The following is an 11495-nucleotide window of genomic DNA, read 5'->3' as shown; positions in this document are numbered from 1 at the left end:
TCTCAGTGTCTGATTCGACTCTGAAGCTTTGTGCCGTCCAAGCTGAGATAAGTAGCCTGTGAACTTTTATACAGTTTTTACTCTATCCCTTGACTTAGTGATTAGCTTAATTTTTTTTGTAATAAAGTTTATTTCAAAGAAATTCGCTTACTTCACCGTTTTTTCACACGTAACAAAATATCCTCTATCTAATATTACATGGAGAATGAGAATATTCTCTGTCAGAAGTTTACACGACATCAAATAACTTTGAAATTCTTTATAATGAGTACATCGAGCTTTGACGCTTCGGCAGATATTTTCTCAAACGAAGTTGTATTGTTGATTTGAACGGTAGAGTAAATATTTTTTTCGCTATTTTGAAAGTGAGTAAAAAGACACATTTGTCGAATCAGGACTTCAGTATCCCAATTTAAGATTTTGGTTTGTCTGTTTATTTCTCATACACCACAAAGTATTTTTTCATACATCAGTTGCAATCTTGTCGTATGCCGTTAAAGTCTGTCCTTATCAACGTAAACTTTTCAGAGTCGATTGAAAAAAATCCCTGGATTTTAGGCTACATGTTACAATGTTGCGAGTATGGAGAGAGTATTTGTCGTAACTTCTGATTTTCAAATTTTCAGATTAGTGTTTTCGTATATTTGTTTAGTGTTTCCTTCAGCGTGTAGAAAATGGTGACTCTGCATAATCAGTATACACGTAATAGAGAAATAGCTCCCCCAACTTCTGTCGAAGCCCATGTGATAATGTCCATCTATCGAGAGCTTTTTAGGTTCCACGTATGCAAATGAGTATCAGATATAGCGATCAGACGTCGTCGATGTAGAAGATACTCCAAATTTCAAAAAAAGGTGACAGGCTCGGGTGAGGTTACTGATAGGTTGTTTGCGTCATAATCGTGACCTGTGACCTAAACTGTTGCCCATTGTTCACATGCTTGCTCAATCCAATTTATTTCTACCATACATGTTTCATTCCATATTCCGCAGGCTTGAAAAATCAGATTTCTAACAAGACTAAGTCTAAGGCTATTGTTTGTGTTGTAATGACAAAATGTCGGTCACTCAGATATAAAACAAAACGAAACAAAAGCAACAGAAAATGCAGATACTGACGATACAATGACAACCGATGTGAATTCAGTGGGGAATGTCTGCACTACTTGTGAACGAAAATCACGTCTCTGTGGTTTTTCATGTACAGTTTATCGCCCTCTTTCGTGATAAGTTTCGATTCTGATGCATAACGGAGGACATCTGCAACCAACGTTGGGTGCGCTGACTCTCGGAAATTACAAGTGTGTGTCATCAGGTCGAGCATCATGCTACCTAACGTTGAATTCTCATCGAATATGGGCGTAATTTCCATCATCCCTTCTATAATTTGCGTAGCTGTTTTTTTGACGGGTATACTTTCAAAAACTGCAATGACGTCAGAAGAAGGCACACTGTCAATACCCAGTCCCGGAAAACGCTCAGCGTCACGGAATTGGTAGAACCAGGACTCTGAAAACGACACAACAATGGCTATCAGTTAGCAATATCATACCAGGGATGGCCACTTACCATGCTATATGATCTTCACCGTTGATACATAATACCAAATTTGTGCTATTAACTCAAACGATATCGCTACAAGAGATGATAAGCGCTGTAGAATACGCCAAACTTTCAGTGCAGTTTGCTGGAGTAATGTTAAGTTCATCAGCATTCGTCCGAAAATTGCACCAAATATGTCCTTATCATTTCTCGGTGCAAGGAGAACTGAATACTGGCATATCCCTTATACCCGAACAAAACCGATAACCATTCTGGTTATCGGTGACAGGTTCATGTTTTCGTTAGTACCGATATAGATGATATAGCAGACCTCAGTGCAAGACTGATAGGCCGTGAGCTATAGAGGGGGTCTATATGCACCCCTCCCCCAAAGGCTAACAAACCTGTATTTTTCAGAAGCCTTGGAATACCTAGAATAAGAAATGGGATTTTAACAGAAAAAATATAGGGGCTCAATGGCTGTTACGGTCATGTTTTGAAGGTTACCGCAAAATCACGAGTTTTGTCAAACAACTCAACATTCTCTGTATTTTTTATTCAATTTTATTCAATTTATTTAAATTTTCTATTCTGAATTTAATTCAACTTTCTGTTCTGAATTCCATTTTGCAAATCAACATTCTATTCTAAATTAAATTGTTGAACTCAACTTAAATCTGGATTCAGAATAGAATGTTGAGTTGTAAAATGGCATTCAGAATAGAATGTTCAATTGTAAAATTGAATTGAGAATAGTATAATAAAAAGTAATTTTGGCATGTATTGGATACCATACGTACCTGCCGATAGACTGATCGACATAACAGTCTCTCTCTCTCTCTCTCTCTCTCTCTCTCTCTCTCTCTCTCTCTCTCTCTCTGCACGCGCGCGCGCGCGCGCTCCCTCCCCGAAATGTACCTTTGGCGAGATTGATTACTGTAATTGTGCCATTCTCTGCCAACATCCAATAGGAGTCAATCAGTACTTTTTCCTTGTCCTTCAGATAACTTATCACTCCGGACATGAATATGAAATGAAATTTTCTTCCATCATGGATCTTCAGAAATTCCTCTACAGTCATCTGATGCCAACAAAACGTCACCGAACCGACTGAGTCTGGGTTTTCTCCCACCAATCTCTTGAATGCTTCATTCATGCTTGGCGAGGGTTCTACAATGGTGGCCTCGATTTTGGGATATGCGTCCGACAGGTGTCCCAACAACGTCACATCAACTTGGCCTGGTGATGGAAAGGGAAAATATAAATTATTGCATCCTGGGGAAATGCTATTGGTGGGCAGACGGCGTTTTTTCTACTTCTGATCCTCTTCTTTTATTCTTCCCTGGTGAGACCAAAGTGTAAAATACACATTAAAATTCAACTACTTTGTAGATTTGAAAATGTGAAAAAGTTAGCGTAAGCATTAAAAGTTGAGGTCTCGATGCATGTTTGCACACTGCAGGCAATTTTGTTTATCTCAGGTTAAACGGAGATTGGTTCCGATAACAACGGCCAGCCAAATAACCCTGAAACGCCGCACGACAACAATTACCTGGTTTACTTACTGTGACCATTGACAGTGGAGAGGGGAAGACCACTGTCTATGCTGTGACCCACAGCTTGCCCTAAACAAAGGCAAGGGTCATTTTGTGTTGACGATTTCTCGACTGTTGCAGCTGCTATTAGTATATAAAGTATACTTCGATAGGCCTGTGCTCGAGGAGCTTGAACTAGTTCATCGCGTGTCTGGACCGGGTAACTATCGAAGATAGTGAATGTCGGAGCCCACCAGATGTTTGTCGGACATGATATCGCCCTTGCAATGGTGCCTCCAATTTTAGACCTAGCATGGCATTCTGGGATCAGTGAACTAGAAAAGTTGATTGGCATACATTTTAAAACGTCCGTGAATGAGTATGGAATACCGCTAATATGTATCAACACCTGCGAGATGTTCTGTGAAAATTTGCACTTGTAAAATGTGATACTCGTTGCGGCTAAGTTTGCACAATGTGACCCCCAAGGTCAAGTTTGCAAACGAAACTAAGAATGGGGTGTAAAGGGAGTATCTCGAGTTAAAGAAGATAATTTATGATGTCGCTATGCGAATAATTAATTCCCTTCTCGGTTTTATCTCCGGTACAATGTGTACGTGCTTTGAAGGAACCGCACCACGAAGATTTTAATAATCTGGTGGAAGTGTTTCCTAGTCCCAGCTAATACTTTGGCACAATTAGCCAACAACCAATACCTGCTTTTCCATTGTACTAAATAATGCGAGATCATGTTGGCACAAACACGACTTACAACGCACATGCGGGCTTACCATTGCCACTGCCTATGCTCAGAAAATGGAAAACATCTGGTGGGCTACCCAAATTGTCCTTGCAAGATTTCGCCATTTCAGGGCAGTAGGCTTGAACCTTCTTAATGCGATCTCCCAAAGTGACTTCTAGGGCGCGTTTATAACGATCAGGATCCGATAATAAATTGACAGGATTGTTTGAGCTCGCCATCTTAATAGTTGCATAAATGTACGACTAGATGTGACGTATTGAGGTCAGCCTAGGTTATGCCTGACAGCCGGTCAAAGTTGACAGAGGTCCTGGAGCAGATCTTAGAGATCTAAATATTATGCCGTATGGTAGCGATCGGCAGGGTCGAGCTCTACCGTTCATAGGTGACTATGTTAGTTTAACCTGTCCACCCCTAATTTCCCTGTAAACAGGCCCAACACCAACATACAATGGGTTTGGGCCAAACCACGGTGGTGAAAGGGTTCATATAGTGACCTACATTAGAGAGTGTGATCTGTATTTGAGAGCTAGAGGAAAGGTAGCAGACAGTCACACGCGTTATCAGGTTGCGGGTCAGATCTCTTCATTATTGTAACACACGTACCAAAAAGAGCATGAGAGTACTGTTACCATGGAAAACAATAAATTAGATAATTTCAACGAATGTGCTCTCGTGTTTTCAACCTTTTACACATCATCAAGGTTTTGAACACGTTCTTGGAACACACTTCATTCAATAATGAACATAAAACAGGGCAACAAAGTGTGGAAAGTTAAGTGTGCATTTGAATTATTAAAGAGTGAAATTTTGGAAAATTCCTTTGGAGATGGGCAGAGTTATGGATGAAAATTGAGTCTTTATTTTGTTTTGTTTTGTTTTTATCCCATTGACCCCGATGGTTTGGTTACCGAACGTAAATATCTTAAGGCCAAGGCGCGATTATCATGCGAATTTAAATATCAAAATAACATTGAAAATATCATCTGGAATTTTAAGGAGAATTGGTAGTCGAAGTAAAGAATCTGTTTTTCTAACCGGAAAGTTCCTATATATACCAATAGCACAGACTCTGAAGTTCTTGGCCGTGTGTTTGTTTGACTTCACTATCCCATTATCAATGTTAGTGGTGGACTGTGTTTGACCCCTCAAATGTACCTTAGACACCCCTCACGCATTTACAGCCATTTGTTGTGATTGTACGCTTCGAATCAGGACGCTTGGTCTTCTAAAGTTTGAAACAGCTTCTTACAAAGCAGGAAGTCTTACTGATAATACCCATAGTGCACTTTTTGCATAACTCGAGGCACAAATTAAACAGAAGTCGATTTGACATATATACGGTCCATGAACCTATGATCTCAAACTATTGCTACATCTAATGTTTACAAATGCCATTCGTCGAATGTTTATCTGAACAGATGTTAATCTGCGCAAATCTCTCTTGTAGATCGACTCCGTAATCCTTATGTCATTCTCTTGACTAAATGAATAGGGTCTCGATGCAAGAAGTGACGAATGCACAGTATTTACATTCATTGGAGTTTTAAAAGCTCGGTGTTTATTGGTTGCGAGACAATCGAAATGCGTCTACTAAATATATGGAGATTAAAGCCACGGATCGATATAGTGTTAAGCTGCAGAACGTACAAGAAGTTGGAGGGGGACTTTTCGCGGTCGCCAACCCTGTACACAATGTGCAAATAATAATCATACTATACAATCTTATATACATACATACATACATACATACATACATACATACATACATACATACATACATATGTATGTGCGTGCGTGCGTGTGCGTTTGTATGTACTTAGAACCTTATGGAAGACCGGTCACGACATGCGACATGCGACCTGCGACTTCAAAACTGCGACCTGCGTCCTGCGAGTTTGAAACATACGACTGCGACTTCGGCATTTAGACCAAGGTGTAGGCCTAACCTGCGACTTCACAACAGCGACCTGCGTCCTGCGTGTTTGTCAAACTGCGATATCAGTCTTGATTTGTTCGCACCATTGCTCTGAACACGAGCCTGAAAAACACGAGGGACACCATTGCACTATATTAAAACAGCCGGTTTACCGCATTCTCGCGACCAGAGCATTATTTTCGCACCGCTGGCCTACGCAGGTCGCAGTTTTGAAGTCGCAGGTCGCATGTCGCATGTCGTGACCGGTCTTCCATACTTTATGTATAAATAATTGTTTCAAAATTAAAATCTTAAAGCTTAAATCAGTTTGCTTTTTTCTTTAATTTGACGAGACCATTTTTGTCTCTATAGCACCAATTTTGACAATATTAGGGAGCTTTTAGTAGTGATGTGAGGATACTTATGTCAGCAGTCCTCAAAATGACCCATTCGAGTTCAATCATTAACAGGTTACAGCATAAGGACAATGCATGAATTCCTTAAAATTGGATACTTTATAAACAGGTGTGTATAGATGCATGTTATCTGAAGATCTCAATTTCTAGAGCATTTCACGAAATTAAAGTGGCTTTAGATAAACACAAAATATTTCTTTATGACTGATCACGTCATCTCTACATCTGGTTACGTCATCGCTCTACATCTGGTTACGTCATCGCGATGACGGGTCCACGTCATCCCTTTCACTTTCATCATGTTGAATCTGCTTTGATTGAGTTTTTATGCGCGTGCGTTGTAATTGCTTGCGCGTTTTGTTTGTGCGAGTGATCGCTATAACTATGTGGACGGGTCATGCTAGAAAAAATCAAACCAAATAACAGGTCAGCACTGTTATTGAACATTTTTGAAGGTGGGATTTTGCCTTTTGTTTGTATCGCTGCTTTCTTCGCTAAGAGATCAAGGTCACTTGCAGGCTCTCAAGCAATCAGTCAATTAATCATCCTTTCCACACAGTACCTGAAATATATGGTAAAGCGCCCCACAGAATACAATCCACACGCATATATTTGCCCACCTCTATGCTGTATTAAAAGTAAACAAAGTGACAAATAGGTCAGCTTGCTTGAAGACACACCCACCACGGAGTAAAATAACTGCGTCTTGTGTAAATATGTTTTGGCCAATTTATGGGCCACAGTGGTATGAACTAACACTTCCAAAATGTTTATTAGAAAGCTTTCGACATTGAAACGTCGAAGAGATTTGGTGGAATAAATTATCCTACAAACCGTTACTTTGATACAGCTCGACCATGGGGTAAAAAGACTGTATGAAGTATTATGTATTTTGTGCATGTATAAGGTGTCTGCTAAGTCACGTCTCATAGCTTGCACTTAAAGTTGGCCTAGTAACTTCAGCCAAGGCAAGCGACGAGCTTGCCATTCAGGGCGATGTTACAATTTTGCGAGTATGGATACAGCTGGAAAGATAGTAATTGTCTGAATTCCTGATTTTCAAATGTTCGCATGAGTGTTTTCGTATATTGGTTTAGTGTTTCCGTCAGCGTACAGAAAATGCCCAATCACTATACTCGTAGTGAAATAGCCCCCCCCCCCCCTCCCCCAAAGTTATGTTGAAGCCCATGTGATTGTGTCCGTCTATCGCGAGATTTTTGGGTTTCACGCATGCAAATGAGTGTCAGTTATAGCACTCGGAAGTCGCCGATGTAGAAGATACTCCTGATTTCAAAAAGCTGACAGGCTCGATGAGGTCACTGACAGGTAATTTGCGTCATAATCGTGACCTGTGACCTAAATTATTACCCATCGTTCACATGCTTGCTCATTTCTCGATCAATTCAATTTACTTTCTACCATACATACTTCATTCTATATTCCGCAGGGCGATGCGTGCTTGAAAAGAGTCATCAGATCTCTATCAAGACTATAAGTCCGAGGCTATTGTTTGTGCTGTATAAAATGTCGGTCACTCAGAAAAAAAAAAAGCAACAGGAAATGCGGATTCTGAGGATACAACGACCAATCAATGTGGATTCAGTGGGGAATGTTTGCACTACTGAACGAAAATCAGGTCTCTGTGGTTTTTCATGCATATTTTATCGCCCTCTTTCGTGATAAGTTTCGATTCTGATGCATAACGGAGGACATCTGCAACCAACGTTGGGTGCGCTGTCTCGCGGAAATTACAAGTGTGTGTCAACATGTCGAGGATCGTACTGCCCAACGTTGAACTGTCATCGAATATGGGCGTAATTTCCATCGCCCCTTCTATAACTTGCGTTTCTGTTTTCTTGACGGGTATACTCTCGAAAACTGCAATGACGTCAGACGAAGGCACCCTGTCCAAACCCAGTCCAGGGAAACGCTCAGCGTCAAGGAAGTGGTAGAACCAGGAATCTGAAAACGACACAAACCAATCGCTATCGGTTAGCAATATCACACCAGGGATGGTCACTTAAAATTTGCCCTCACTATGAGCTTCTTACCACATTTGTGTATTTTATATAATGTACATGTCAAGCCAACGTCTATTACGTGTACAATGGATGTAATATCCATGCGTTAAAAATGACATCTATTTGATAATTGGCATGCAGAACGACTTACAGGGAAAAGTCGTGTCGAGAAAGTGTTAAATGTGTTTGATAAACCATAGATACAGTCAACATTGAACTCAAACGATATCGCTACGAGAGATAATAATCTCTGTACAATATGTTGAGTACTAGAATTCGTTTCAGAATAGAATGTTTAGCAATTGAGAATGGAATGTTGAGTTGTACACTCGAAATCAGAATAATAAAATACATAGGAAGCAGTAAGTTTTGCATACGGATTGGACACGTACATACACGCATTTGTGCATGCATGCCCACAGGGGGCTCAGCTTCTCCTTGTTTATTTGTGTCTGTGTTTGTTTGTGTGTATTTGTTTGTGTTTGTTTATTTGTTATTTTTAATAAAATAACGGCGAAAATCTATTTTGTTAATATTTGTCAATAAAAAACAGTTTATTTGTTTGTTTGTTTGTTTGTTTGTTGATATGTATTTCCGATGGTTAGGGTTAGGGTTAGGGTTAGGGTTAGGGTTTTCCGAGGGTTAGGGTTAGGGTTAGGGTTAGGGTTAGACTTATTCACTCCCTCTATATATTCAGTCTAATATATAGAGGGAGTGAAGTCTAACCCTAACCCTAACCCTAACCATCGGAAATACATATCAACAAACAAACAAACAAACAAATAAATAAATAAATAAACTGCTTTTTACTGACAAATATTAACAAAATAGATTTTCGCTGTTATTTTATAAACAAACACGAACAAATACACACAAACAAACACAGACACAAATAGACAAGGAGAACGAGCCCCCTGTGGCATGCCTGCATTCTGCCATTCATACACTGAGTCACACAGACATAAAATCATAGAATCATACATGACCACCCATCCACCTACCTGCCGACAGACAAAGATACATCTCTCTCTCTCTCTCTCTCTCTCTCTCTCTCTCTCTCTCTCTCTCTCTCTCTCTCTCTCTCTCTCTCAGAAATGTACCTTTGGCGACGTTGATTATTGCAATTGTACCATACTCTGCCAACATCCCATAGGAGTCAATCAGCACTTTTTCCACATCCTTCAGATAGCTTATCACTCCGGACATGAATATGAAATGAAATTTCGTTCCATCATGGATCTTCAGAAAATCCTCTACGGTCATCTGATGCCAACAAAACGTCACCGAACCGACTGAGTCGGGGTTTTCTCCCACCAATCTCTTGAATGCTTCATTCATACTTGGCGACGGTTCAACAATCGTGGCCTCGATTTTGGGATATGCGTCCAACAGGTGTCCCAACAATGTCACATCAACTTGGCCTGGAGACAGATATGGAAAATATACATTATTGCAGCAGACTTCATTCTTCATTGTCATTTGAGCTTTGTAGCGATTTACGTGAAATGGTTTGACTACATTTTCAGTCAAAACAAAAGAAAATGTTATGTTCTGTCATCATGTCCTGGGGCAATGTCGTCGGTCGGCAAACGGTGGTTTTTTGCTACTTCTGATCCCCATTTTTCATTCTTCCCCGCTGTGACTAAGTACTCATTAAATTCACTACATTGAAAAATGTGAAAAAAAATGAATCGGCATTTTAAATTTTGGAGATCTGGATGTTTGCACAGTGCAGGGAACTTTATTATCTTAGGGTAAACAAAGATTGATCGGCGATTACCACGGCCAGTCGCATTACCCTAAAACATAAAAGATACAGTGTTTACTTACAGTGACACGGGGCCATAAAGACCCGAGACATACAGGCAATAGTCATTTTGCCTGGACAATTTCTCGACTGTCGCAGCTGCTATTTGACCCCTGATTTATGTACAGAAATTATACTTTGATAGGCCCTGTGCTCGAGGGGTATGAACTATTTTCTCGCACATCTGGACCCAGGGTATACGTACCTGTCGAAGAGTGCTATACGTCTGACAAGTGAATATCGGACATAATATTGCCCTTCAAATGATATGGTGACGTGCCTCCAGGCTAAGACCAAGCACGGCATTGTGGGATCAGTGAACTCGAAAACTTGTTGACTGGCAAACATTTAGTACGTCCGCGAAAGAGTAAGGAATAAGGCTAGTATGTATTAAATCCTACGAGATGTTATGTGAAAATTGCTACACGTAAAACTTATACCGGATTTCTTACCATTGCCACTGCCCATGCTCAGAAAGCGGAAAACATGTGGTGGCGTCTCCATACTGTCCATGCAATATTTCGCCATTTCAGGGCAGTAGGCTTGAAGCTTCTTGATACGATCCGCCAAAGCAACTTCTAGAGCTCGTTTATAGTGATCAGGATTGGATGATAATTTTACAAGCTTATGAGACTCGCGTACATTTGAGCTCGCCATGGTAGCTGCATAGATGCACGACTAGATGTTAAGTACTGACGTCAGCCTACGACATGTCAGACAACCGGTCAAAGTTCATAAACTAGAGGAGCAGCTGTAAGAGATCCATATTTCACTGCCGCATGATAGCGATCGGCAGGGTCGAGCTCTACCTTTCACTATTGGAGTTTACCCGTTACATTTTACCAATTTTTATGATGTATTTTTAGTCCCCACGGACACCGTCCGGGGGACTTATAGGTTTGGTCATGTCCATGAGTCCGTCCGTGCGTCCGTCCGTGCGTCCGTGTGTGCGTGCGTGCGTCCGTCCGTTCACGCAGATATCTCATAGACGCCTGGAGCGATTTTGTTCAAACTTGGTTCAAGGATAGTACCCTACCTCATACAGATGCACGTCGATTTGTTTCACAATGCGATCAAATTTGGCCATTTCAGAGGACTTTTTAGTTTTCACCTCCATAGACCCCATGTATAAGGCAGTCCATAGACTCCCATGTATAAGCACAGGGGACCCATAAAGTATTACTGAGATTTTCACACTAGTTTTCACCTCCATAGACCCCCATGTATAAGGCAGTCCATAGATTCCCATGTATAAGCACAGGCGACCCATAAAGTATTACTGAGATTTTCACACTAGTTTTCACCTCCATAGACCCCCATGTATAAGGCAGTCCATAGATTCCCATGTATAAGCACAGGCGGCCCATAAAGTATTACTGAGATTTTCACACTGTTTTCTCTATCATTTTCTCTCCTTTCTTCATGCTCTTACTGATCGGAGTAAATAAATAAATGGTTTATTAGTCCCAACGGACACCGTCTGGGGGGACTTATAGG

General features: G+C 40.7%; 2 protein-coding genes across 2 annotated transcripts; both read right to left on the bottom strand.

Annotated features, from left to right (window-relative positions):
• Window positions 1–398: 398 nt before the first annotated feature.
• Window positions 399–5614, bottom strand: LOC139147619 (histamine N-methyltransferase-like). Its single transcript, XM_070718770.1, has 3 exons — window positions 3868–5614; window positions 2460–2780; window positions 399–1508 (listed from the first exon to the last, which is right to left on the bottom strand). Exons 1-3 carry the CDS (start codon window positions 4055–4057, stop codon window positions 1162–1164), a joined length of 858 nt encoding a protein of 285 aa, XP_070574871.1. The 5' UTR covers window positions 4058–5614; the 3' UTR covers window positions 399–1161.
• Window positions 5615–6740: 1126 nt separating this feature from the next.
• On the bottom strand, window positions 6741–10730 carry LOC139147618 (histamine N-methyltransferase-like). The gene is made up of 3 exons (XM_070718769.1): window positions 10451–10730; window positions 9292–9612; window positions 6741–8132 (listed from the first exon to the last, which is right to left on the bottom strand). Exons 1-3 carry the CDS (start codon window positions 10653–10655, stop codon window positions 7789–7791), a joined length of 870 nt encoding a protein of 289 aa, XP_070574870.1. The 5' UTR covers window positions 10656–10730; the 3' UTR covers window positions 6741–7788.
• Between the last annotated feature and the right edge of the window lie 765 nt (window positions 10731–11495).

The sequence above is a fragment of the Ptychodera flava genome, chromosome 13 (genome assembly GCF_041260155.1).
Source record: "Ptychodera flava strain L36383 chromosome 13, AS_Pfla_20210202, whole genome shotgun sequence".
Lineage (NCBI taxonomy): Eukaryota > Metazoa > Hemichordata > Enteropneusta > Ptychoderidae > Ptychodera > Ptychodera flava.
Note: the sequence above shows the minus strand (reverse complement) of the source record. Positions and strands in the feature narration are given on the sequence as shown.

Excerpts from the sequence above, each read along its gene's own strand:
- LOC139147619 (XM_070718770.1), bottom strand. The coding sequence starts at position 4,057 with ATGGCGAGCTCAAACAATCCTGTCAATTTATTATCGGATCCTGATCGT. Across the intron at positions 2,781-3,867 it reads GAGCATAGGCAGTGGCAATG|GCCAAGTTGATGTGACGTTG; the intron begins GTAAGCCCGCAT and ends TTCCATCACCAG. Across the intron at positions 1,509-2,459 it reads AGTAATCAATCTCGCCAAAG|AGTCCTGGTTCTACCAATTC; the intron begins GTACATTTCGGG and ends TGTCGTTTTCAG.
- LOC139147618 (XM_070718769.1), bottom strand. The coding sequence starts at position 10,655 with ATGGCGAGCTCAAATGTACGCGAGTCTCATAAGCTTGTAAAATTATCA. Across the intron at positions 9,613-10,450 it reads GAGCATGGGCAGTGGCAATG|GCCAAGTTGATGTGACATTG; the intron begins GTAAGAAATCCG and ends ATCTGTCTCCAG. Across the intron at positions 8,133-9,291 it reads AATAATCAACGTCGCCAAAG|ATTCCTGGTTCTACCACTTC; the intron begins GTACATTTCTGA and ends TGTCGTTTTCAG.